Consider the following 26,512-nt stretch of genomic DNA (forward strand, 5'->3'; position numbering starts at 1 on the left):
AGGGGGGTGAGAAGGATTACTTTATCCTATCCTAGGTATTCCTGAAAGAGGTGGGGTTTCAGGTGTCTCCGGAAGGTGGTGATTGACTCCGCTGTCCTGGCGTCGTGAGGGAGTTTGTTCCACCATTGGGGGGCCAGAGCAGCGAACAGTTTTGACTGGGCTGCGCGGGAACTGTACTTCCTCAGTGGTAGGGAGGCAAGCAGGCCAGAGGTGGATGAACGCAGTGCCCTTGTTTGGGTGTAGGGCCTGATCAGAGCCTGGAGGTACTGAGGTGCCGTTCCCCTCACAGCTCCGTAGGCAAGCACCATGGTCTTGTAGCGGATGCGAGCTTCAACTGGAAGCCAGTGGAGAGAGCGGAGGAGCGGGGTGACGTGAGAGAACTTGGGAAGGTTGAACACCAGACGGGCTGCGGCGATGATTTTATGTTCTTTAAAAGTTACAAAAACACTTATTTAGGTTGTGGGAACATTGTGGGCATATGACAAGCGAATACATTACAGTGCGGATACATTACAAGAGATTGGTTCCCAAAACACAAAATATGCTCATATATATGACATTCATACAATGTTTAAGTTAGGTTGCACAGGAAATTCCCTTGTTGTTAGAATTAAATAAGTATGTTTTTATGATGCTGGTAGCATATTTGCTTTACGTTTAACCAAATATTCCATTGATGTTTACGCACTATACATTTGACCTTGTCTTGGAGGTCCTCAAAACATTTTGAAAATTGTATCTGTAAGTTTGACCTAATATTACCACAACATACTCAGCATGCACATGTGTAGCTCCTTATTAAAGCATATTGGAATCCCCGTTATGTTTCTCTCAAGAATTAACGTCAATCTGCATTTGAGGACTGTATTGTAAGTGATTAAGACACACAGCATTTTAATTTCAATTAACAGGACATTTGAACAGCCTTAAATCATACAGAGACAGCCATACATTTTACACTTCATATGTTGACAATCTGCACATACAGGGATTGGACCCACAACTCGTTGTATGAGCCATGGCAGTATGGTCAATGGAGAATTCCATGCTTAGACAAAACTAACCCAGGGAACTGCTGGTAACTGGGTTATTCACCATCACTTCCACCAGCCTCTTTATATGCTGCATACTTCTGGGCCCATATCCAAGACTATGAATGTTGATCTATGAACACTTTTGCTTTTCAGGTCATGAAAAATAAGTCGGGAGGGACCATATCAAGCATCTCGAAGTAGGAATTATATTGGGTGTGATTTTTTAAAAGTTGAACAGTCAATTTGTACAAACATTTTCATTAAAAAAAATTTTTTTTTTACAGGTTGTCTAAATTCTTCATTTCTGACAGGATTTATAAATCTTGATGAAATAAATACATCCTCTCTTTCAGCAGAATATTTTTTTTTAAAGAAACATGGTTAAATAATATGTGGGATTGAACCCGCAATCTTCAGAAAGATCATTTACGCATCTGCACCAGGGGATCATTTTTTTAAACATTTACCTTTATTTAACTAGGCAAGACAGTTAAGAACAAATTCTTATTTACAATGACAGCTTAGGAACAATGGGTTAACTGTCTTGTTCAGGAGCAAAATGAGAGATTTTTACCTTGTCAGCTCAGGGATTTGATCTAGCAACCTTTTGGTTACTGGCCCAACACTCTAACCGCTAGGCTACCTTCAGCCAAGATATCTGCAGACTTGTGGGTTTTCGGCCAAATATGGTCAATCAGGATGGACACATGCTGTGTGCTTGTATCACTGTATTTTACGATTTTCTTTCTTCATCTTGTGTCGAAAGTCTTATGAAATGTGATTTTGAAATTGAAAAAAAGGGTCAAGTTGTTTTACACAATTACACAAGAATACAAGTTATTTAAACAAAGCCCTATCCAACTAAAAATACTTTCAACACGTGATGAAGAAAGTAATATCGTAAAATACCGTTTTATAAGTACACAGCATATGAAAGGAACATTTTAATGACTCTGAAATTGTGTTCTGTGTCATTCTCTGGTGGATAATGATCTTGCTGAAGACTGCAGGTTGGTTCAATCCCACATAGTCTTTAACCATGTTTGTTTTTTGGGGGGGGGGGTGAATTGAGGCTCAGATGTACTCCAGTAAAAGAGAGGATATTATTATTTATTTGATCCACATTTATAAATCCAGTCAGAAATGCGGTTGTAAATATGGTTGTGTTTGTATGATTAAATGCAGTTCAAATGTCCTATGAATGAAATGAAAATGCCATGTATCGCTATATCACGTACAATTACAGTCCTCACATGAGAAATGCCGTTAAGTCTGGAAACATAACAGGGAAGTTTGCTAACCTGAGTTATTATGCATTATTATTAATTGGGGCGGCGGGTAGCCTCGTTCTGAACATGACAGTTAACACACTAGGCTGTCATTGAAAATAAGAATTTGTCCTCAACTGACACGCCTAGTTAAATTTTAAAAATGACAACGTTGTGGTAATATTAGCTCCAACTTAAATGTAACATGTTCTAAAGACCTCGAAGAGAATATAAAATGTATATTGCGTCAACACCAACGGAATATTAAGTTCAACCTAAAACAAATATGCTATGAACGTCATAAAAACATTCTTATTTTATTCTTACAGCATTAAGGGAATATCCTGTGCAACCTAACTTAAACATTGTATGAATGTCATCACAACTGAGCATATTGTGTGTTTTGGGAACCTCTCTCTTGCCGACCTCGACCTGCACTGTTCCCACAACCTTATTACATGTTCTGGGAACATTTCAAGAACTCAGAAAGGCTGTTGTATCAACATTCTTGCAACATCAAAGGAATGTCTTGTGAACCCTGATACAAACATTATCTGAATGTCAGCACAACTTGACAGTTTTTATGTTCTGGGAACATATCTTTTGTCATGTCCCCACGATGTCATCACAAGCTAATGGAACATTCTGGGAACCTATAAAGAACAGAGCAATTGTTCTAGGAATGTTCTTGTAACATCAGCTGACTGTTTTTTGTAGGATCATCCGCACAAACTGGACAGTTTTTGTGTTTTGGGAACATATCTTTTGTCATGTCCCCACAATGTTCCCAGAAGACTGTTCGCATAACCTAATGAAACATTCTGGGGAACCTTTAAAGAACAGATTAAATGTGTTCCTGGAACATTCTTGCAACATCAGGTGAATTCTTAATACAAACATTCCACAATCATCACCACGACTGGACAGTTTTTGTGTAATGCGAACATTTCCCGCAAACCTAACGAATGTTTTGGGAACTTTCACAGAACCAGCTGGTACATTGTGTTATTACATTACCTGGAAACCTAATGATAACTTTTGGGGAATATTCTATGGTTGTGGTTACAGATGTTGTGCCCAACATTTAGGAGAACATTCCAACGATATTTAATTTAAAACATTTTGTGGAAAATATTTTGTTGTCAAAAATATTCTCTTAAAACCCCTTACAAGAACTTAATGAAAATCTTAGCTAACGTTCTGGGAATGTTCCCGAATTGCTGGATAGACAGTCTTAGCAAAATTCTTGCTTGAGAATTTCTTTTACATTTTAATTGAAAAACAATCACAGTAAGGTACTTTATTGTTGTCCAGAAATGATTTGATATTGAGATTAAAATGGCTGCATTGGACCTTTAACCCTCCCACCACACACACACACACACACACACACAGCAGTGATGGGACAGGGGCTTTCTCATAGAGTCTGACCCTTTCCTTTAACTTTCAATAGGAAACTCCAGTTAATTGCAACCGCCGAACGCAGGCAAGGGATGGAGGAGAAGATGGGGTTGGGGTGGGTGTGTGTGTGTGTTTGGGGACCAGGAGGTTTTCCTAGACCACAGTAATCCTCTTTGTTAAAGCTAATGTGGCAGAAAAGACCCTTCCAGCGAAGTCCCTCTCGGCCGGTTTAATCCCAGTGTGTACGGAGCAGCCTCTGCCATAAAGGGTTCACTGGCCCAGTGCTTCCGAGGATACCCTAATTGTCCCGTTCCACCGACAGATTAAAACAGTCCTCTAAAATCTCGGAATACCGCCGCTCTCTCTCTCTCTCTTTCCCCTTTCCGGCCGGTATTCAGAGGGAAAGCTGGGATAGGTCCCGAGCTCCCTGGAGGTCTTCACACACTCGTTCACACAGGCCTTACAGTAGACCCTGTGAGGGAGTCAAGAACCTCAGACTGCACTCTGTGAGCAGTGAAGGATGGTGGGACCCAGTCAGGAAGAGCTTTAGCCCCCTTCTTCACACTGATCCAGCCCTCCTCGTGCTTATTTACCTTGGATCTCAGAAGTGAGAAAGAGACTTGAGGGAAAGGGGCTTAGACTTCCCCCTTGCATCATTAACCACACTGTTAGTCTGTTACTCTTACACACACACACACACACACACACACACACACACAAAAAGAATGCACACACGATACCCCCCCCATACACACACACTCCCTGACAACCCCCGATCGTCACGTACTGCTCTGGCGTCGGAAGATCCGCCAAAAGCTTCCCATATTCCGCCACGTAAGCATTTTGTTTTTAAGACCAGTGCATTGCCCCCCCCTGGAGGGCTCCAACTGGCCCAGGCCATCAGACAGTATGTCACAGGGTCCCGTAAAGGCCACATCTTGCAAAGTCCTTTTCACTAGGTGTGGTTATGAACAGCGGTAATGACCCATGAAATGCCTTCTCTCCCAGGCACTACTAATGCGCACGGCCTACACCGAGTGGCAATTCAAAAACACAAGTTATTTGGACTACGCTCGAGCAAGCAGTTATAGAGACCACAGATTATCTTTTGGGGGGGGGGGGGGGAGTCATGAAGACTATTTTAAAAAGGTGCACACAGGCGAAATGGCGAGTGCTTTTTCTAACGATGTGACCACAGCTGCCGGCAGAGAAGGCAGTTACAGTAGCAGAGTGTAGTGTAGCATATAAGCCCTTCAGATCCTCTATTGCCGGAGAAGTGATTGTCACAATGTCATGGTAACAAGGCAGTTTGAATGACTGGCACAAAAAACAGGAATACATTTATACAAGGGGTTATTCTGGGACAGCGATGGATTGAGTGAGAGGGAAATGAGTGAACAAACTAGGATCATAGAATATCTCCCAGCTTTATTTTTCTAAATGGTTTTCCTTTCTGACACAGAGGTTTAGGACACAATGCTACAAAAGCGTTAGGCTCCACAACAATGCAAAGGATTCTGCTTGTTTCAATGATATGGAATTAGTACATGTTCTAAACTACTCTAGGTAATGTGTATGCATCTGTCCACAGATATCAACTTGTGGAGTTCCTCGTTGCACGAGTAAAACAATTTGATTGACTTTACCGTTTTTTTTTACAAAGTTACATACTGTAGTGTACAACAATATACATAGTTACAAGTGTGTTGGTGTGTAAGATGGCTGATGTCTGTGTGTAAGGGGGTTTGAGCCTTTTTTGTGCACAACACCGTGACTCGTTAGAGAATTTAAAATCATTTTGGGGGAGGCAAAGTAAATGCATTGTCTTGATCCACCAAATGGAGACAAAGGACTATATGTTGACGTTCTGAGTTTCAGACCGCAGGATTCACCATCTGGAAAGCATCCAAGTCGTTTTAAGTAACTGTTTCCGCTCGTCGAGACTAAACATCGCTCCCCCCTCATGACACGAGAGATATGAGGTCAAACATTTGTCTGAATGACAGACTTAATAAGCAACTGCAAGATTTAATGGTGATTTACGATTCATGGCGCATTCAGACAGATACAAATAGGCCCTGAAGGACAAAATGTAGAGACTGCAGGGTCAAGAAGTTTAATCTGAAGGGACTATATACCGTTTGTATGTTTCAATCACAGGTCTTAGCAAGAAAAACATTGACGTCAATCAACAGCTCATAAAAATGAAGGGGAAAATGTACTTTTACGAAATAAAACCTCAAATCAAGCCTCCGTAGATTTAAGATTAATATCAATCCAACTCATAACATATCACAATTATTTCACTGCATGGCCATTTCAGAGTTTGTATGTATATCGGACTAAATTTGTCTAAAAAAAGAATTTGTCAGTTTGAAATGGCAACAGGTGGTGAGAACCAGCTTTGCGTCTTATATTACATGTGTATAAGAAACAGCCATCTTCCGATATAAATCTATGCATGGGGTCGGTGTTACAGCGCCGATACAGCACCACACAGTATAGGTTGTCATTTCTGCACTACCTGCGAGGGTAAAAATCTATCTGGATAATTGGAGGGCGATTCAGACGAAGGGGGTTGGAGTTTGGCGCTGCTTGTGGTGCTTCCAGCTGCATGGAGGGTTAATGAGGCCGGCTCTGGAGGTAATGAGGAAGTGCCCTCTTGGTCGCTGGCATCCTCAATGAACCCCAAGCATCTGGACGACACGGGGAAGAAAGGCTGCCACGTCCTGACCCCCATCAGATGCCTTGAATATTTCTGAAGGATCTCTGTCATAATGAAGTATCTGGGGAGAGCGCAATGAGAGCGGGTCACAGCACATGAGGCGGGTTCCTCGGTTCAAAAGAGTCACAATCAACTTAAAGGGCGACCCGTCAATTGGTTGAGGTTAAGGAACCAAGCTTGGGTGCACCACACCACGTTCTGGTAACGCTTTCTATGATAATGAAGTATCTCATAACTAAGCCATGAATACACTTCTCATAAGTAGTTTATGCTTTATTAATACATTTGTATTCCAACATTTATAAACGTAAGTAAGTATTTATCCAAATGTTTTAAATGGAAGCTCTTAGAAAGTGTTTCCAAACATACATTTCAAAACCAAATAAAAAATTCAAGACTCCTCTTCGGCTTTAAATGTAAAAAAATATATGCTGCCACAGATGTCAACAGGCTGAATAGCAAAGGCCAGACTGTACTGCAGCCTGCAGATTGATTGTTAACTGAGAAAAAAGCTCAAATTTGCCACAAATGACACTCCACCAGACATACTATTCAAGGCCATGATCGTCAATATTACCATCGCATACGCCATTGACAGGTTTGCTGAATGAGCATCTCTAAAATTTGTATTGACAGCTGTGGTCTGAACTGAGCATCAGCACGGCCGTGGCCTTGCTTTCATAATAATCAATCACTTACCCTGCTTTCAGCTGCATGATTGTCTAATATACAAATGACACTCAATTGAAGGTATTTGACTGCATACTACTCATCAATGCACCTTCTAATCAGTCAATGAAGTAAAAGCCCAACCCTAGAGAATTCATTTGTGTGCCCTGACAGATTGCTATCAGATGGGGTTTCTGCTTTGTGTTGACTGTTGGACTGACAGGGAACCTTAACCCCCTTAAGCTAAGAAGCGGGGAGTGATAAAGCTCGTCTAGGAAGCCCAAAGCTAAAACACATGGACCATCAGTCTTGAAAGGTGGTGCCGAGGTAGTATTTCAGGGTCTAGGCTTGTCGTCATGGCTGCCCTCCCTGAGACCTAAGCCAAGACACGGCTGCTTTTAGGGTGTGAATTGTCAAAGCAGTCTTGAGACAAAGGACTACTTGCATACGGTTGCGTATTTCTTTTGAGGGTTTGGGGTGATCACTCTTCTTTATGTAGCAATCTTCGTTGGAGAACCATGCGGTGAGATAAAGGTGGTCGTGGGCAACTCATCCTTCTGAGTTTACGTCAATTCCTGAACAAAATCACACTGTGTAGGCTGCCAATGAGGCGGGGCGAAATGGAAGGCAGGTATTGAAGAGCAGACCTAATGCTTCCTCATTGAGCGTAGGTACTAAGTGCTTTAAATGAACAGTGCATTCTTCACATGGCTGTCTGAATCTCTACAGGAGAGAGAAGCAGGCAAGCCAGGCTTTGAGGGACAGATGTAGGCCTAGCTTCAGAACATGGATCTCCGTCCAGCTAGCAGGGGGACCCTGGGAGTCCTGTCTAACTGGTGAGAAGCAGGCCTCTGAAAACTTAGAGCCGCTTCACCTGCTATCCTCCAACGGCATTCCCCCTCAGGATCTTCAAGAAGATAACCAGCTACGCCTCTCTTCCCGCCCTAAACGAACAAGCCCTCCCCACTTCGGCAAACGTGAACCCATCCTATTAGAAAGGGCTGCGGAGCAGAGAGTTGTGTGAAGAACCTCAAAGCCTTTCAGAAAAGAGTGGCTTTTGAAGGCTAAACCCCGGGATTAGGTGGAGGTCCCTTACGGTTTCTCCTGTTGGCCCCCACAAAACTGGCACAAAGGAGATATCAGCTCCTCTTTTCACAGCCCATCACAGTAGCCGCCCCCTAGCAAGATTATATCTAAAGTGATGGGGAAATTGATACGGGATAACTCCGGTGGAATTGGACCGATAACAGTTATCATGATTGGAGAAACTCAAATGTGCAGAGATACAGACTACTTGAAGTCATGGTGACCACTAAGCTCTTAAGGGAGCATTATAAGTCTCAATGCTTTACACTCCATATCTACAAGGTCGTTTAACCAAATGTAAAGACTGATTGGCTAAATAGACTATTCTGACAGCTGAAACTAAATGGTATAATAAACTAGACTGTCATTGAAATCAAAGGATAATACATCTAAAAACGGAAAGGCCTGTGCTTCTATTCTCCAATAAAACAAAAAATCAAATCTGATTTGTAAGTTCTAAGGCCATCCTTTAGAATAGATGCTTGCATTTCCATTAAACAACTTTGTTCCTCCATCCTGTAAGTGGGCTTGTCTTTTAAGCAGCACTAATCTTTAAAGGGCTATCGGGACCGTCAGCAACAATGCAATCATCGCTCAAAACACTTCCTCCAGCAAAGTGGCTTCTATGCCCTGAAAAATGCATGGACTAATTAAAGTTCCATCGCCAACTAAGGGGACCCCCAAAGTGTTGGGTGACAGTCAATATGGGGGTCACTCCCTTCAGAACATGTGAGGGGGATCCCCCCCCCCCCCTAAGAGCGTTGTCTATCCCTTGTGTGCGTCCTTGTGCCGTCCGAATATACACCTTTGTTTTGGGGGCCCGTAATTCGTCTTAACGCTGGGATGAACAAGAAAGGGGACTCTCTAATCCTATTAGCGTAGCACCTGAGCTGGAATGGCTAATCCTGTTTAAACTCACTCCACAGGCTCTGTAATCTCCCCATATCCTGATGTTCAGCTGGCTTCACCGCCGCCCCGAGGTGAGACTGCACTTTAGCATCGCACGGGAGCGAGGGCCAAGCGTCGAGAGATCCCGCCGCCACCAGGATTACCGCCGGCCGAGTTTCACACAACACCTAGAATCTCATCCCGGTATTGTTAGGTATTCATGTTTCTCTACTGTACCGGCATACAGAGAAGATACTGGAGTGTTCGATGTGTTTCTGAGGCACTAGAGATGTGCCAGATGCTTAGACATGTTACGTGTTTTCGTGGAGTGTAGGGCCAAAAGGGGCAAATAGCAGATTAATAGGGAAGGGAGTTTCATTCAATTCTAGTCATCTTTGTGCGTATGAGGTTTTCAAAACAATGTTTTTAAATCTTCCCTCGATGTGCTCAGAACTAGTATCTCATACACAGTACAATGCCATGCGTGATGCTGAAACTGTCAATTGTGCTGAATCATTTAACCAAGAAGAAACGATAGAAGGCAACTGTAGTCGCATGCAGTCATAAGCAGCAGTGCTCCAGCATGTTAGTGTTCCTAATAATGTCTATGTTACTACACTTTGTGTTCACATCTTTCATTTGTGCACATTTCTAAACACTTGGTCCATTTTCAAGCTCGACTCTTCCTAAATTGAGAAACTGAAACCCAAACAAGCCTATCTAAACCTTCAAAACTGCACCGATTCCCTCGCCGCTTTTGGTAACCCACTTTTGGAGCTCCTTGCCCCTAGTCATAGAGAGATTTAGGAACATGAGTGGTGGCGGCCCTGGCTCGGGTTTCCATTGTCACACCAGTCATGTTCCCTCTCCTGTTACTGCCACTGTCCCAGTCTTCAAACAGTCTTCCATCCCCCCTTCTCTCTCCCTCTCTCTTTCTTTCTCTATCTCTGAAGAGGCATGCCTGCCAACACAGCTCAGTCAGGAGGTCACCTCCATTAGTTTCTCTGTGATTCAGGACTTCAGTGTCACAAGAAACTCTGAACATTTCAAGGTTTTTTTGCAACCTGCTATGTGATTGCCTTTGTGCAGGTGATATTAAAGGATCCATGTCAGCCCCTTCCTACCATTGCGACTGGAAGGGTAAAAAGAGCTCACACAAAAAAAGCGGCAGTACGTTACGTGCAGTTGCTGAAATCAAATCACCTCGGTTGATATCAAAGTCCTGTGCCATAGCTGACGTCAGTTCACATTCGGAGCACATCACTGTCCCGATAGCATTGTAAAAGGCCATAATACCACGCCGGGTGAAAAACGATCCTTTTGTGCAGCTTTAAGCTCTCGTCTCTCATTTCTCACATTTTTCACTTTCCCGGATCACAAGCATCCTCGCTGGATGATGTACTTATTCATAAAACGAGTCCTAATAAAAAAATATTGGGAACTTGGGAGTGTAATTCCATTTCCCATTCTGTAGGGATTGTGAGAGATTGTTAAAAAATTTGCGATGCAAGAAATGATTTTGAAATGTTGTCAAATGCCAATTTATGAAGAGGGAATGAGATATCCAAACGTTGACAAGACACTGGGACAGCAAAGGGTTTCACAGTGGGTTATACAACACCTTCTCTGACAACAATATACAGTGCCTTCAGAAAGTATTCTCACCCCTCGACTGTTTCCACATGGAAATGTAATCCGTTGAAATGTAATCCAATGAAATGTAATCCATTGAAATGTAATCCATTGAAATGGATTACATTTAGTTTTTTGTCACTGCCCTACACGAAAAACCCAATAATGTTAAAGTGGAATTATGTTTTTCTACGTTTTTACAAATGAATTGCAAATGAAAAGCTGAAATGTCTTGAGTCAATAACTATTTGTCCCTTTTGTTATGGCGAGCCTAAATATGTTCTGGATTAAAAATGGCCTTAACTAGCCACATAATAAGTTGCATGGATTCACTCTGTGTGCAGTAATAGAGTTTAGCATGATTTTTGAAGGACTACATCATCTTTGTACACCACACATACAATTATCTGTAAGGTCCCTCAGTCGAGCAGTGAAATTCAAACACAGATTCAACCACAAATACTTGGGAGGTTTTCCAATGCCTTACAAAGAAGGGCACCTATTGGTTGACGGGTCCAAAAAAAACAGAAATTGAATATCCCTTTGAGAATGGTGAAGTAACTCATTACACTTTGAATGGTGTATCAATACACACAGTCACGACAAAGAAACAGATATATTACATATATGGGTATATATTCCAAAACATGCATTCTGTTTGCAACAAGGCACTACAGTAATACTGCAAAAAAATTGGCAATGCAATTTAATGTTTGGGGCAAATCCAATACAATTCATTACTGAGTACCATTCACCATACTTTCGAGCATAGTGGTGGCTGCATCATGTTATGGGTATGCTTGCAATCGTTAAGGTGTGTGGAAGTTTTTCAGGATAAAAAATAACCGAAATGGAGCTAAGCACAGGCAAAACCCTAGAGGAAAACCTAGTTCAGTCTGCTTTCCACCAGACACTCTGAGATTAATTCCCCTTTCAGCAGGACAACAACCTAAAACACAAGGTTAAATCTACACTGGAGTTGCTTACCAAGGAGACAGTGGATGTTCCGGTGTGGCCGAATTACAGTTTAGACTTAAATCTACTTGAAAATCTATGGCAAGACCTGAAAATGTTTGTCTAGCAATGATCAACAACCAATTTTGGAATACTTTCTGAAGGCACTGTGTCTCAGAAGGTACGTCTTGTATGCTGTTCTGGCATTGTGGCATCCATAATATGAAGCCAAAACATTATAAATGACCAGTTCCTTCATGAGGCTACTAATCATGAGATTGTAGAGTAAAATGAAAGGCTTTTATTCATTTTTACTTGTCATTCATTTAAAAAATGGTCTAAGAGAATTACATATTACCTCCATAAGGCCTCATTCACCATTAGTAGTTTATGAACTCATGGAAATAGACTATACACTATACAGCATCTGAGAACACTCTATTCAATATTGGCGACAATGTACAGTACACCTAAGCAGTGTTGGCTACTTCTGTTTGTACTGTCTGTACCTAACTCCTCCCCCCCACCTGCCCACCGAACCCCAAGACCCCAGATAAAAGCCCTTTTTTCAGTCCATGTGAATGACAGGCTTGACATGTCTGCTATTCAGGAAAGAAGTCTCCCAGATGACATGGGAGCAATGCTCCACTTTTTCACAAGCTTTTCTTTCTCCTTTCTCTCTCTCAAAATCTCCAGTTGTTTGAAGGTCAAAGCTTACTGTGCACTGTGGTATAGCAAATCCCCGCCCTCTCACTTGAAGACAGAACCATGTGTGCCAAAGCCATCGCTCGTTCACCCCGTCACACAGTCACGCCATGCTAAGAAGAAACAGGTGAGGGCCTACAAGGCACAATGGCTGTTCTGCAGAGACCTACCAAGACCGTCAGGTCACACCGCACATGACTGTCAAATCTAGGCTAAAACATCATCCAAGCATCCAAAACAAAAACAAAAAACATTTGTTTTGCTGTAGCCAAAGTATTGCTGTGGTTGTAAGCTTAGATATTCATGTTCATTTACAGTACGTAAACCTGATCTTAATTACATTCACTGAATGAGAGGAGACTAGGCTCTTGCATTCAACCTCATTGTGTCTGGAGTTGAATTTCCACAATTCACACGTCAGGCAGCTAACTCTATCCTGAGGTAAATATTGTTTTCAGATCTTCTGGTATGTGTTTTCTCAATAACTAGTTAAATATAAAGTTCAGAAATATGATTACACCTAGTTGTAGAATGGTCAAAATGTCAAACTTTACTTTTAAGATTGTAGTGTTAATTATGTTAATGATGTAGTGTTAATGATGGGTGGACCCATATATTTAATAAATATTTTGGGGGTTTGCGGTCAACATTTTTTTGTTCCTCCAAACATTTTTCTCAATAGCATTAACTGTTATTTATTATTTTTGCTGACGGTAAGAATTATGCCCAAGAAGAAGAAAAAACATTGTCTACTAAGAATTTTCGACTTACATTATAAAGTGCAAAATAAACTGCTGGTATACATTCATAAACAACTCGCTAATTCATTATTTCAGAATCAACTGAAGAACTGCATGACCCATTTACTGTTCACTCACTACTTAATGCCTTACCCTCAGTGAATTCTGTGGGATAGCCACTAATGCTAACAGCAAGTTGTCCTAATGGCGCTGACTACATTTTGTAGGCCATGTATGCATATGATTATGTCGTGGTACTAATGTATAAAGTGTAAGGCGTATAAGTATAAAATTGAGGTATGTTGTTTTTTGTTTTCTTATGTACGAAAAAAAGCAGATAGGATCGGGTTTTTTTGCCGATATATGCTACATATATTTCAAATAATGCCAATTAACGCAACATGTAGGATACTCCTTGTCATAACATTATGGTGGGAAGGCATTCTGAACTCAATCAATATCAAAAAACAGTGAAAACATGTCAATATAAATAAATAAAAGCTCTAAATTATTAACTACATTATCCTCTGTATGTTACCCAGAAATCGAGCATTTATTTAATGGAGATCAATATAGAAATGGAATAGTAAAATTTTTCATAATAATTCAAAGCGTTTTCTAAAAAAATGTACAACAAAGACAGCGTTAAGATATAATCACAATTTAATCAGAAAAAAATACTAGTTCAATATCATCCATTGCTAAGAATATCAAATATATAAAAATATTTTTGACCAATTTCCAACCAATCAATAAAACGATATGGACCTATTACCCATGTACAAACTATGCAAATATCTGAAGCCTAAATATACATAGGCCTAACTTCATTCTTTTATATTCTGGCCGCCATTTGGGTCAAGTTTACAAGACTACCTTTGGGGGGAGAGGATTGGACAATTATACACAGGAAATATTGTTTAATTAGTAAAGCATATCCTTCTATGTGGTGATATAAACATGATTAGAGTGTTCTAATCTATGCATCAATCCAGAACTAGCACTTCAATTCAAAGCACACATCTGTGATAATAAATTCCTGCGTACCTTTTCACAGAAATCAAATTAACATACCAGAACAACAACAAATCCTTTCTCAGAGACAGGTTAAACCCTTCTTAATTTTTTTTTTCTACAGTCAGAAGTGCACTATTTTATCACTCGGAAGGAGCGTTGATTTTGTTTCCATTCTGGCATGTTAGTGTAATCAAAGCACGTCCGCGTATCAAAACACATGCAAGTGTGCAACGTCGGTAGCATAGTAAAAGACTCATGGGTTCAAGCCAGTTCATCTTTGTCCGAGGAAAGGACAATGAGGCTAGTAATTCTGCTTCAGCAAAACAGTAGAGCTAATCCCTACTTCATTGATTCAGTTGAGTGTTTGATTATTTACTTGTATACATATATATATATATGGCCCTTACAGATGTAGCAACATCCTTTCCAATTCCATGACCAATATATTCAATTGGTCCGCGGTCAAAGAAATGGATGGTGAAGAAAAATCTCTTTGAGGGAAGTGGTAAAAGACTTAGGAGCAATATGCTGGTCCTGCTGGAGTCTTCCTGTCTCCTTGACCGCCTGCATTCTAATGTGTGCTCCCCTGCCCTCTTATTACCGAGAGACGTTTCCCTACACATTCAACCGTGAAAGTTTGCCATTAACGTAACGCGCTCCCCCCCCCCCCCCCCCCGTGATTGAATATGGTGCTGTGCGGGAACCAAGGGGACACAAAAGTGGCGTCCTATTTTGAAAGGGTGCTCCATCCACCACAAGTAAATCCACCACTTCATAACACTACACTACACTTCCCCGAAAGCGATCGAAAATGCCTTTCACAGTTCTGAAGGGGCATCTCCACTCTCCATTATATTCATTCAAATGATGTTCTGCTGGAGGATAAAAAGCCAAATCAGAACCTGATGAAGGGGTAATGAAGAGAGAGTCAGAGCTTTACGCCCAATGTGCATCAATAAACGTAAACTATTACCGCGGATCAATTAGGGAAACACCGTCGTTACTTTTACGAGCGGGGCCCGTCCAAATCCGACAACACCCATTACATTTATCAAACGCCGGGCAGAGTATCTACAAGCAAGAAGCGATTAGGATGTTGACGCAATTAACTGCTGTCCGGCTTTATTGTGTTTGGCGGTAAAAGTAATACAAGAACAGAATTACATTTATATCCCTCACACGTAAATCACATTAAAAGGTCTACATATAAATGGGAGGAGAGCATTAGAAGACATGATAGCAATATGCCAACAACGTTCAAAAATAATGCAGGACCAGTTTCAGAAGGCCCAGGGCACAAGCAAGGACAGGAGAATAGGCGAGGTGCTGGCCTCTTTCATCCCGGGAGGCTTTCGAAGGGTAACACCAATCTGCCTTAAATCTGCTAAAAGAAATAAACCCCACAACTAACTTGTTATGGCAACAGAGATGTGGAACGCTAAAGGCCATAGGCCTATCCTGGGCTGAGAGAGGTGGAGAGAACGCCTCACCAGTCTGCACATTTCAAGTGTAACTAATGCAGTATGTGGTTAGGGGGATTTATTCACAACCCTGATTAACAGTAACACAGAGATTTTCACTGTTTGCCCTCCTTTTGGAACATTCTCGTGGTGGATACAGTTAGTTTTTGAGAACACCTGGCGAAGTTCAACGTTTCTAGCTCTCTTGATACACGAGACTGCCTATGTGGAAAGAGAATGTGGGTCTGGCATTAAAATGCATGAGGAGTACATAAGGCTTGATGAAGTGCTGATAAGCACTGTCGGGAAGAACAAGAAACATCAAATAAACAACGGCAAATGGGGTCTTTATTTACCTTTTAGATTCCAAATAAAATAAGCTATGGTTAATAAATGAGACGGCAGCCATTATTCGTCGTTCATCAATATTTGAGATCCCGGGCGGCAAGACGGGCTGCTGTGAGCCATGCGGAACAAGGCCGACAAAACTCGCCACCTAGTTCACTGTCTGCCACCGATGTGACCAGTACAGCCATTCTTAGTGTCTCTACACAGGTGGGGGTACAATGGAAGGGAGGTTGGTGACAGACTGATTGAACAAACGGGACACCCGAGTCACCCGAAACTCTACATTTGTTCACCATATCTCAGAGAGAGAATAGAAGCGAAAAGCAATACACTCTTGTCTTGAGTCAAAATGGGTAATCGCTGACACATCTAATGCAATTTCGGGAAGAAAATATAAATAGCCAAAGTCCAAAGCAAGACACTTAGGTCAGAAGATTGTTTATAGATTTTTCAAAACTATCACTGCTTGTCAGATACAACAACTGAAGAATGGGGATTTTTTTTGTCCGTAGGGACAAGGACTGTAAAAGCAGGCGATTCATCATGTCCAACATTAGCATAACCTTGATTATCATTGGACATGAAATGCAGTGTCCTACCAAATGAAGCAGGCTTTGGGCTTAAACACTCTCCGGGTCATTTTATTTCATGAAGCTTTGAACTTAGATTACTGATTAGCGAATTCATCTTTCATACCAATTGCTTTTGTAGATATTATGCACCAACTTTAATCTTTAATGAGATGTTAGAGCCATTTAATGTTCAATTGTGTCAGGCCATTAATGGCCAATTCCATGTTAAAATAATTATTCCATTCCAGGCCAATTTGCTGATTTGGAAGTGAAACTTTTTTCCCCTTTTCATTTTCATTAAGATGGGAATATGGTCTCGTATTTTCTTGTGAAAAAAAGTTGATTTTCTCTCAGTCAACCTTTTTTTCCAAGATATTCTTTCACTAGTCTGTTCCTAAAATGCCTTGGAGGAGGAATTTGAAAATTTAGAGCCAAACTAGTTCATGACCTGTGATGAAAACAAGGAACCTTCATTGGAATAGCTACGAATAGAGTTGGCCTCCCATCTTGTATAAATGAGACGGCAGTCCACATGGCTCCACATTAGGGCTGGCTAAAAGGAGGCTGTGTTTTGTACAAGTGAACATAACAGACAATCTTTTAATTTAAAATCAAATTCCCTAACTAACAAATATGCTGAGCCTTGTGCTCAGCCATGGAAAATGCCTATTTCCCAGTCCAGAAAAGAAAAGGGTAATTTTATCACGACAAACCAATTACGTATATACTTTTACCATATTCTCTCCATGACGGATTTTTAATTGCAGTATATTACTGAGAGAAAATGTCAGTATTTCCACAACAACGAGCCCAATGGGGTAGACCATAGTCTCAAGCTTGTCACGAGAACTCAAGCCTGTTCAATTTCACGTCCATGCTCATCTCATCAAGTGCTTGTGAGTAAAAAGGCTTCTATTTTTTACCTTCAGGAAACAGATCTCCCATTAAAGCGGGATATGAGTTTGAGCAGTACAGTAATTAGTGCATTGTGTGATCCCCAGAAAAGGTAGAATTCAAGTTGAGATGGCATTGCAAGCCGCCACTCTCATGACACCTTGAATTAATTACGGGGGGCATATGGGTGATGCTGAATTGTACACACACAGGGCAAGTGGCCCATAAAGTGCTGTCCAGTTTAAATTGAAAAACGGAATTAATGCCAAATGAGTAGTAAACTAGCAAAAGATTTACGACAGTGTTCTGCTCCCTGCTTGCGGGAGAACAGTCCGGTTTCAATACAGCACCCCATTAGAGAAACAACATACACTGCACTTCGAAATTCAATGCCATATCCTTATATCTGAAGGCCTTAAAACAGTAAGCAAGAATTTCATTTCTACAGTAACAAATGTAACTTTACATTCAAATATGTTTTATTTTTGTAACAAATAGGGGAAAAAATGGCTACACCTGAGTAGTAACGCACAACCTATTGCAGTATATGTACAAACAGTGTTCTAAAGAAGCACTTTGAGGACAGCCAACCCCTACTATATCCAAACTGTGTGAACCATGAGAAACATGTATTTTTCGCAACTTCACCTTTCTAAACAGCGAAAACATAAATTCTACAGCAATAATATATACAAAAGTACATATTAACATTTCTGCAAACTGCTCTAAGATAAGATACATGGCAGTTCCTCCACAATTTCGCAGCGATTTGTTTGTGATATTTGAGGGGGGAAATGCTTTATTTTGCCGCGGCAATTCTGACATTTTGCACGGCAATACGCAATGATTCTGTCCAATTTGTTGCGAAAACGCGCTGACGGGGGAAAAAGTTTGTGTGGCTTGATTGAACCATATTATACTGAAAATGTGCAGTGAATGTTTGAAATTGTGAGTGCTCTTTTTGTACTGTGGTGATGGTTAATATTATGTGAAAATATTGCGATGATTTTAGTGTTTAATTCTGAAATAGTGTGGTGATTGGTCAAATTTGCAAGCCTTCCCATAATACGCGGGGAACCTGGAGGGTCTGACTTGGTCTTTCAATGCAGTGGTTCAAGTCTTGAATTTAGAGGACTTTTTTTCCCAGAACGGTCCATTTGTGAATACGAGCAGATCATTGGGAAAGAAAACATGAGATTGTTTCCCGTTACTCTCCACTCGTCCATTCGTTTTGGCATGGAGCCGAGTGATGCTTCTCCACTTTCAACAGTATGAGGTTAAAGCACATAACTCATTATTACTCATATGTATTGGTGTAAAAAGCGGTTCCTCATTTCCTTATTAAATTACATTTTCAAGATAGTTCTATCTGTCAACACCAATCGATCTTTGACTGTAGTTCAAACCAGATTCAATTCCGCATAAAAACCATTTGACCCATTTAAACTGTTGGTTACCATCTTTAATCATCGTCCATGTCATTTCTTTGTCTTGGCTCTCGACACACCAAAAAATGAAGGTCTTCCTACCATGAATGAGAAAATGGCGGACCACGTTGCCGAGCAGAGCAAAAACGATGTAACGCCACCTACAGGAACCCCAAGCCACCATTGCACAGAAATGTTTTACTATCCAAAAACTCCAAGGTTATACCCTCTGAAGCTTATTTTCATGATTTGAAAAGTATTCCCTTCATCGTTGACTTCAAAGCTTCCTAAAAAATTATAATCATTGAGTACAATATAATCTAGTGTCCTCACAGACCAGCTACCACTACTATTTCCCCTCAATACTCCCCAATAACCTCAGCGAAACTAGGTCAGAACGGAAGGGACGGTATGAGGAAAGCAGATATCATGGAATGGCAAAGCATGGCGTTAAATTAGTAGGCAAACTGGAAGACCACAGTATCAAATCATAGTATTTCTTACAGTATATCGTTCTAATAGCTTTCCGTGTGGCATAGATCATAGTCATTCAATTTACTCGTAAGTTACATAGCAACTGCAACATGCCGAAAACCAGATACGTAAAACACATCCGAAAACACAAGGGGAATGTCATTAGCAGCGGAATGGCCGTTCAACTGATGACAAACCTAAATTCCTTTCATAAACCCACATTTTCTTGGGGTGCATTTGATCCACTTTTTTGTGCACCATTTCTTATACAATTTTAATTGAGCATCTACAAAAGTTCAAGAGTGTTGCATATGGAACTCGGGCGATCAGAAAGACGTTGAAGAACTGAAATTGCTTTTCCAACGGAGCTTAAAATGCACCAATAATGAACTACAGACAAGTCACCCCCAACACACAAAAGAACGAAAGCGATGTTAACGGTTTAAGTACTGATCAATATATATAGCGACCTCCTTATAAATCTGTGCTTAGGTAAGACTTGACCGTTCAAACGAGCAATTCTGTAATGGACACTGCAATATGCATCAACAGTGGTCCAGATCATTTTTGTTGAATGCATGTTATACTTTTGTATAGATCATATTATACTTTGACATGTCATTTCAATGTAATAGAAACACGGTACACCGAAACGCCAATTAATACACCTAATGCTTCATTATGCTATTTGTATTGAATTAGTGATGCAAATTATATATATATCTTTGGCTAACAATTGTTTAGAGATGTAGAGCAAAGTAGGCCAGTGTTTCTGCTCCCTCACTAAGGCCCTCACTAAGGCCCCTCACTCGCAACCAACAAAGTCTCACCAGTCTTTTCCCCCTTTTAATCCTTACTATGCATCTGGTTTTCTAGCCTCTCTACTATCCCACAGTGTAACCCACATCACTGATTGTTGGAAACACACCTCAGACCAACAATTAACTGATATTACATATGGACTGTTTCAACAACCAATTGGAGGACGGTATAGGCTAATTCAAAGGATTCCAAAATGTCTGCCTAAACCATTTCTCGAATTGGTTCTTTTGTTTTCAACCAACAAAATGTTTGCCAACGTCATAAAAAGAAAGCATATTACATCCATATGACATGCATATTGCCTTTGCCGTCACATTTTTTTATTTTGAATGTTTAGGCGAACGAAAAGACACCACTTAACAACTGACTTTAAAAAAATAAACCACATCATACAACCTACTCAGGATCCAAGCCCTGTTATGCCTAGTGCCAAAGTCACTCCTATCGATGCCCTACACAACTTCAAACTCATTCAATAGAGATATACAGTGTGAGACTCTAATAGTTCTCACATGATTTTGTGTCAGAAAGGAAGCATCGGATATCATGGTCATGTGACTCGGTAGAAAATTCACTGTTATCCAAAAAGCTCCACTTGGGCTTCAAAACACTCATGATGTCATTTTTTTTGCAGAGCCAAGACAAGTTATTTCCAGTACGGCAAATAAGTATTGAAGCAGCCATGGTTCGTGTTGCATTGTAATCCATTATGTATGCACTATTATTTTTCTCATCACTCTAGGAAGGAAAATAACTAATGAATTCAACATGCACCAAATACATAGGCATATTTCATTTTCTTTCCTTTTTATATCTGTGCCCTGCCTTAAACAAAACATTGGTTTCTAGGGAAATTTGAAAAATGTGCTTATGTTACACAAACATCATCTTTGTAAATTGTGGGGGAACTTGTTTTTTTTTTTTTTTTTACAACAAATTGCTCTCTAAACGAGACAAGAAATGAAGTTTGATTCAATCTTTCGAGGGTGTGCTGGCACAATTCCAATGCGTAGAATATTGCAAGGGTCAAGCACAAACAATTTCCCAAGAGCTCAATACTGATGGAATGTCTTACTTAATGTCTTCCTTCTATCATTGATCTTAACCTTCCTCCAGTAATTAACTAACTGGAAAGAACTAGTTCATGTTCAAAATGGTTCCAACAGCTCCAGGCCAAAATATCAATAGTGCACTGGAGTGAACTGAGGGGCTAAAATGAAACAAGTACGGGATATTCTACATGGGAGACCAAAACCTTGCTGCGTGTCAATAAAATGACTTGATAACATTTTTTAGTTTTGTGTATAACCATGTAGTCTGCCTCTAAACCGAGTTTTGCGTGTCTTAGTGGAGATTTTTACTCACATTTTGCTTTGGCCTACAGTATTTTATCACACTTTCAAATGCAACTTCATAATGACAAACTACAGACACAATGCATTTTGAATTCAATGTGATACGTTTGTGAACGTGAAACCCGAAAGCCTTGGCAATATGTTATAATCAAGTGAAATCCTGGTTTATTGGGACTTGCTTTACACTCAGCTGGGAGAGATGTGATAATGGGGGTAAAAACAAGAGAAGTTATAAGTGATGTAGTAAGTAGGTCTTACAATGGAAGCAAAACATGGGATACATAACTAGAACGATACATAACTAGGTCAAGCACATCTCCCTAACTCAAAGTATTTGTAGTTAAAGAAGGAACTTTAACGTCATCTATTCAAAGAATTTAAGTTGAGGGGGAAAACTTCTTAAAGGTGAGCATGGTTGATGAGCTTTTGAATGCGCTGGGCTATTTGTGAGACATTTTTATTTAGCTTAGTCTAAATGTCCAGCTATTTTATTGGGGTTCACAAATGATCTATCCAACCATGTAAATTGGCATCGCTGAAAGTTGACTCCTACAACTCCTTACCTTGGGTTCGTGCTGTTCCAGTAGACTGCATATCTGTCTGATATAATCTTGCTATCGTCAGCCCATACCGCGACCCAAGATAAGAGGGCAACAACCATAAATGTCAACTCCATTTGAAAAGCTAAATAGTTCTTGTCCATTATGGGCAGAGTCTATATAATTCGTCGCGTTGTTGTCTGTAACTTATACTAATACAAGTACAATCATGTGTTTCTGGTTGCTGTTTAAATGGACATGGTGCTCTTCAACTTGCACGAGGTTTGTTTCCAGTCCACATTCAAATTCCAGGTGCTCCCAGCTGCAGTTGTTCGTCTTCAGTTGAAGATGTACAATGTATACATTCCCATTCGTGAGAACACTAGTGAGAAGTCCAAGCAGATGCAGCGGTGTCTATGGGGTTAAATTCGATTATGTTCCAATGAAGGTTCATCAATTCTGTTAATTCACAGTTTGACTCAGCTCGTTGCTCTCCTTTTGCACGGCAAGCTCTTCCAATAACTATTAAAATCCATTTTCTTCAATGACTGTAATTGATAAACGCCTTATTTGAACACATTGCGCGACACTCGTCATATATTGTTGGATATTCATTGACGCCAAGTATAGGCCTACAGTCGTTTGTCCTTTAAATCCATTCCTTTCCGGCATGGCATACTTTCTAAAACTTTAGTCGTCGTAAATATAACTCTCACCCATCCATTCCGCTACCGTCCTTCAATTTACGGGTCATCCAAATCAAGGTTTTTTTACTCCACATGTGCGCGCATAGTGATGTCCATTCAACTCAACGTTTCAGGTCTGTTTTGTGAGATACAATGTTTCAGTCAAGCAACCACTTCTTGTTCCTCCAGAAGAAACTCAAAATATCACAATGTTGCAGCCGCGCGATAGAAATCCAAGCCCGTGAAAAACCATTGGCTCACAAGATGTGTCCTGCTCTGCTCATCGGTCAGTCACAATCTGAGGCTGGAACAAAAGCAATTATCTAATGTCGTCCGTGGCTACTGTCCTCCGCTTCCTTCACTGGCAAAAGTTATCAATAGGATAAGTTGCTTTCTTGATGCGTGCTTATCGCGTCATCCTCGCAACGCCACTACCAAAGCATGAAGTGCAGACACGGAGACACCGCATCAGTTGCAAAGTTGCTGCTGCTATTCCTGCGTTGTTTGGGGTTGCTGTTGTGAAAAGGCCAAATTCTCTTGTCGCTCTTCCCTCGTTCCTACGTGTGTTGTACAGATCAGTGGAGCTGACATGATCGATTTTTTTCCCCCTTTTTTTGAGTCACGGTGGTTCTCTCTCTCTCTTCCTCCTTCAGCACATGGTTCGCTCCCTCTGGCAAAGCCGCGCTCTCTCAATTCACTTCTCCCCCACACAGCGGGGCGGGGCTGGGAGACCGGCCAGCTAGGAGCCCCAAAACTTCTGGGGCCCTTACAATTTCAGAAAGCTTCAGAACAGTTTTCGATACTGTTATCCTGTTATACATACAGTAACTTATAACTATAGCCTACAAAAAAAGATTAAATCATGTCCAACGTCTAATGTTTATTGTATGGTCCAACTATCTGTATACATTTGTTCATCCTTGCATAAGTGTCTCTTAGGCTAATGAAAGCTTTTTATAGGAGTTAGTCATCCACTTGTTATGGTAATGTTGATTAGTCATTAGCAAAATGTTAAGTTCATCATTCATGTGTGTGTGTGCGTGCACATATACATATCACAGCTGTGCTCTGCAGTGGATTAGGGGTGTCTCACTTGTCACTGTTTGTGATTCCCATGATTCTCAAGCTTCTCTCTCCCCCCTCCCCTCTCGGGGCCTCTGTTCTTCTCGTGGAATCAGTGAGCGTTGCTCCGATATGCCGAGGGCAAAAAGGAGAGCGAGCGTTCCGCCCAACGTGTGTGATTCAGCGTTGATAAATATTTCACCGACTGGGTAGGCGGCTGGTGGACAGGGTTATAACCAGGGAGAAAGAGAGGGTAGAGGGAAGAAAAATACAAATGAAACTTTAATTCCTGCTTTTAAAAAATGTCACATAGATTAATGACGCACCGGTATTAAAGTTTCAGAGGTTCCCATGCATAAATGCATAGGCCGCTGGGTGCGCAACAACTTGTGGCAGAGGCTATGTGAAATAATTGTAGTTCGGGCAGGTCGTTTTGCCACAGAGAGCAAAGGGAAGTGTCAGGATGTTACACAGCACCAAAGGCACATTAGCATGTTCACAGGAATCATGTGCCAAAGAAAGGACGATTCCCTGAGTAAACCACAGCGGATATATAATGGAGGCAGTGCATCCCCAGACTGGAAGCCAGCTTCTGGGTCCTGCTTTACTGTATGGTTGACTTTGGAGTGTGGAGCACTGATGACTAGTTTTTCTTCAGGAAACCTTTTCTAATTCATAGGTTGTTACTTGTGTAGTTCAAATGTGATCATGCAATTCCTTGGTAATTACCGTGTAATCTCTGAACAGTAAAATAAAGTGCTTCCAAATACACTGGTGAAAATGCACTCAGTTTTTAAGGGCACACAGAGACACTTGTCTCCTGTCCTTAAACAAGTGCATATGAATAAGACGAGTTGAGGAGAGGAAGCCACTATAGACTTTTGAGATGCACCGATAGATGTGGTGCACATCAGTCTCTCTGATTTTTTTTTACTTTGATGGGAGTTGTTTCCCTCGACCTCGATAGACTATGTGTTTAGAATGAATCAATAATGGAATGATGACTACAGCTGTACAGTTTTAAAGGGGGAGCATTTTTATTGTGACACACTGACAGAACAGTGTATCCCACTCGCCACAGACAGATTACAACAGAAGCCAGGGGAAGGCAGGCATCTGGGCTAGAAGTTATATTTTCCCCCCGATTTACGGCACTAATTACATAATTTCTGGGGTTACAGGAGAAGCAAAGGCCTGCGGCTGGGTAAATTATTGTCGGAGACCTTCAAGAACCACGCGCACAAGCTCAGAGTGGACAGATCAAGAACCACGCGTCCCATAATGCCACCTATCGGGAGATGCAGGCAGCGCTAGACTAGCCTAGCAGAACCGAAAGGTTCTGACAAGGGTTTCAAGCAAAGGCCAAATTGTGTGTTGTGTTACACATATCAACAAACGCAGGTTGCTGACCACATTAGCGAATTTAGAGGAAGTGTCTCCCCAAATCTCCACTCCTCCTAACCAGTAGAGGTCTCTGTGGCCCACTTTGGGAAATCAGTCCCCGATGATTCTCTGCCTGTCTGAACAAATCACTGGGCCTTGCTGCTTTTGTCCATCTTAGCTCAGTGAGCATGTCAATTCATACAACTGAAAGTCTCATCGTGTGAATGTTTCGAGCACGGATGACACTACCGCACCATATCATCATGGCTGTGTTCACTCAAATATATTGTCCCGTTCCGTGTGCCTAAGTATCCATTTGACATATTAAGACAAAAGGAAAGAGAAAACGTTGAGCTTAACAGGCCTCCTTCACAAAAGCAGTCAGTTTGAAATGTATATTGCCCTAAAGAGAGATGTGGGATAGGAGAAAGAGACAAGAGGCCACATCTGCTTTTTAAAAATGTTCTAAACGATCAGCTGCACACGCCAGCAACGGCTGAGTGTGTAAAACAATACTGGAGGGATACAAGTGAACATATATTTTGAATAAAGCCTGCAACAAAGTCATTGTTGAATTGGTCGGCATATGGTAGAGCACTTAGTTTCAACTGAGAGAGAGAGAGAATTATACTGATATACAATCTGTTTTGAGAACCGAAGCAAGTTGCAAAGGGCTACGTGAGGAACACGAGACTTGTCAAAGTTGGTGAGAGTTTGTTTGCAGGGCAGTATACCTAGCGGTATTGTTGGTCTCTACATTATTTCAGAGCAATTATCTGATGAAAGGCGAAACTGTGATATCATCAAGACACCTGGACTTTGTCTCACGGCAAGGCACCGGCTTTGACTCTGACATGTAAAGAGTCCAACAGCAGAGAGGCCTGCTTTTGTTTTGTGGTGCTGGGTCCTCCATAGTGCTATTGTAAAGCTCACTGTGTGTGTGTGTATCCAAAGAAACTGTGGGGCACCGATCCTGGTTCTAGTGAGTGTCAGTGACACAGACCATGCCTCCTGCGTCCGAACATTCCAACACAATGCAGGCTAAGCTCTCTCCCTGTTGCTATGTGTTAAGGTCGTGAAGTCAGGGGCAAAAGCCCCGATATAAATCTCACATGCATGTTGGCACCGCAACATTGGAAAAACATTCCACTGGAGCCAGACTGAGCTTATGCTATGAGCGATAACGACCTCTTTAAATCAATGATATTTTCTAACTTTCATCCCCCTTAGACTATTTTCTATGCGCAGAACTGCGTGTGAAACGTTCAATTGTATTATTAAGTCTCTGAAACTGCTGAAAATTAAATTCGAGAAAAACGCTGACAACGAAGACCGTGACTTAAAGAGGATAATATCATATTGCACAGGCCA

At 41.1% G+C, this 26,512-nt stretch overlaps 1 protein-coding gene across 1 annotated transcript in view; it reads right to left on the reverse strand.

The window, feature by feature from the left end:
• The window catches only part of LOC115108128 (ephrin-A2-like), a 130,741-nt gene extending 107,367 nt beyond the window's left edge, over nt 1–23,374 (reverse strand). The window contains exon 1 of the mRNA XM_029632124.2: nt 22,035–23,374. Coding sequence (XP_029487984.1) covers nt 22,035–22,174 — 140 coding nt within the window. The 5' untranslated portion in view covers nt 22,175–23,374. The remainder of the gene's footprint in view (nt 1–22,034) is intronic.
• Nucleotides 23,375–26,512: the final 3,138 nt, after the last annotated feature.

This window comes from Oncorhynchus nerka, linkage group LG24 (genome assembly GCF_034236695.1).
Source record: "Oncorhynchus nerka isolate Pitt River linkage group LG24, Oner_Uvic_2.0, whole genome shotgun sequence".
NCBI classification, from domain to species: Eukaryota; Metazoa; Chordata; class Actinopteri; order Salmoniformes; family Salmonidae; genus Oncorhynchus; species Oncorhynchus nerka.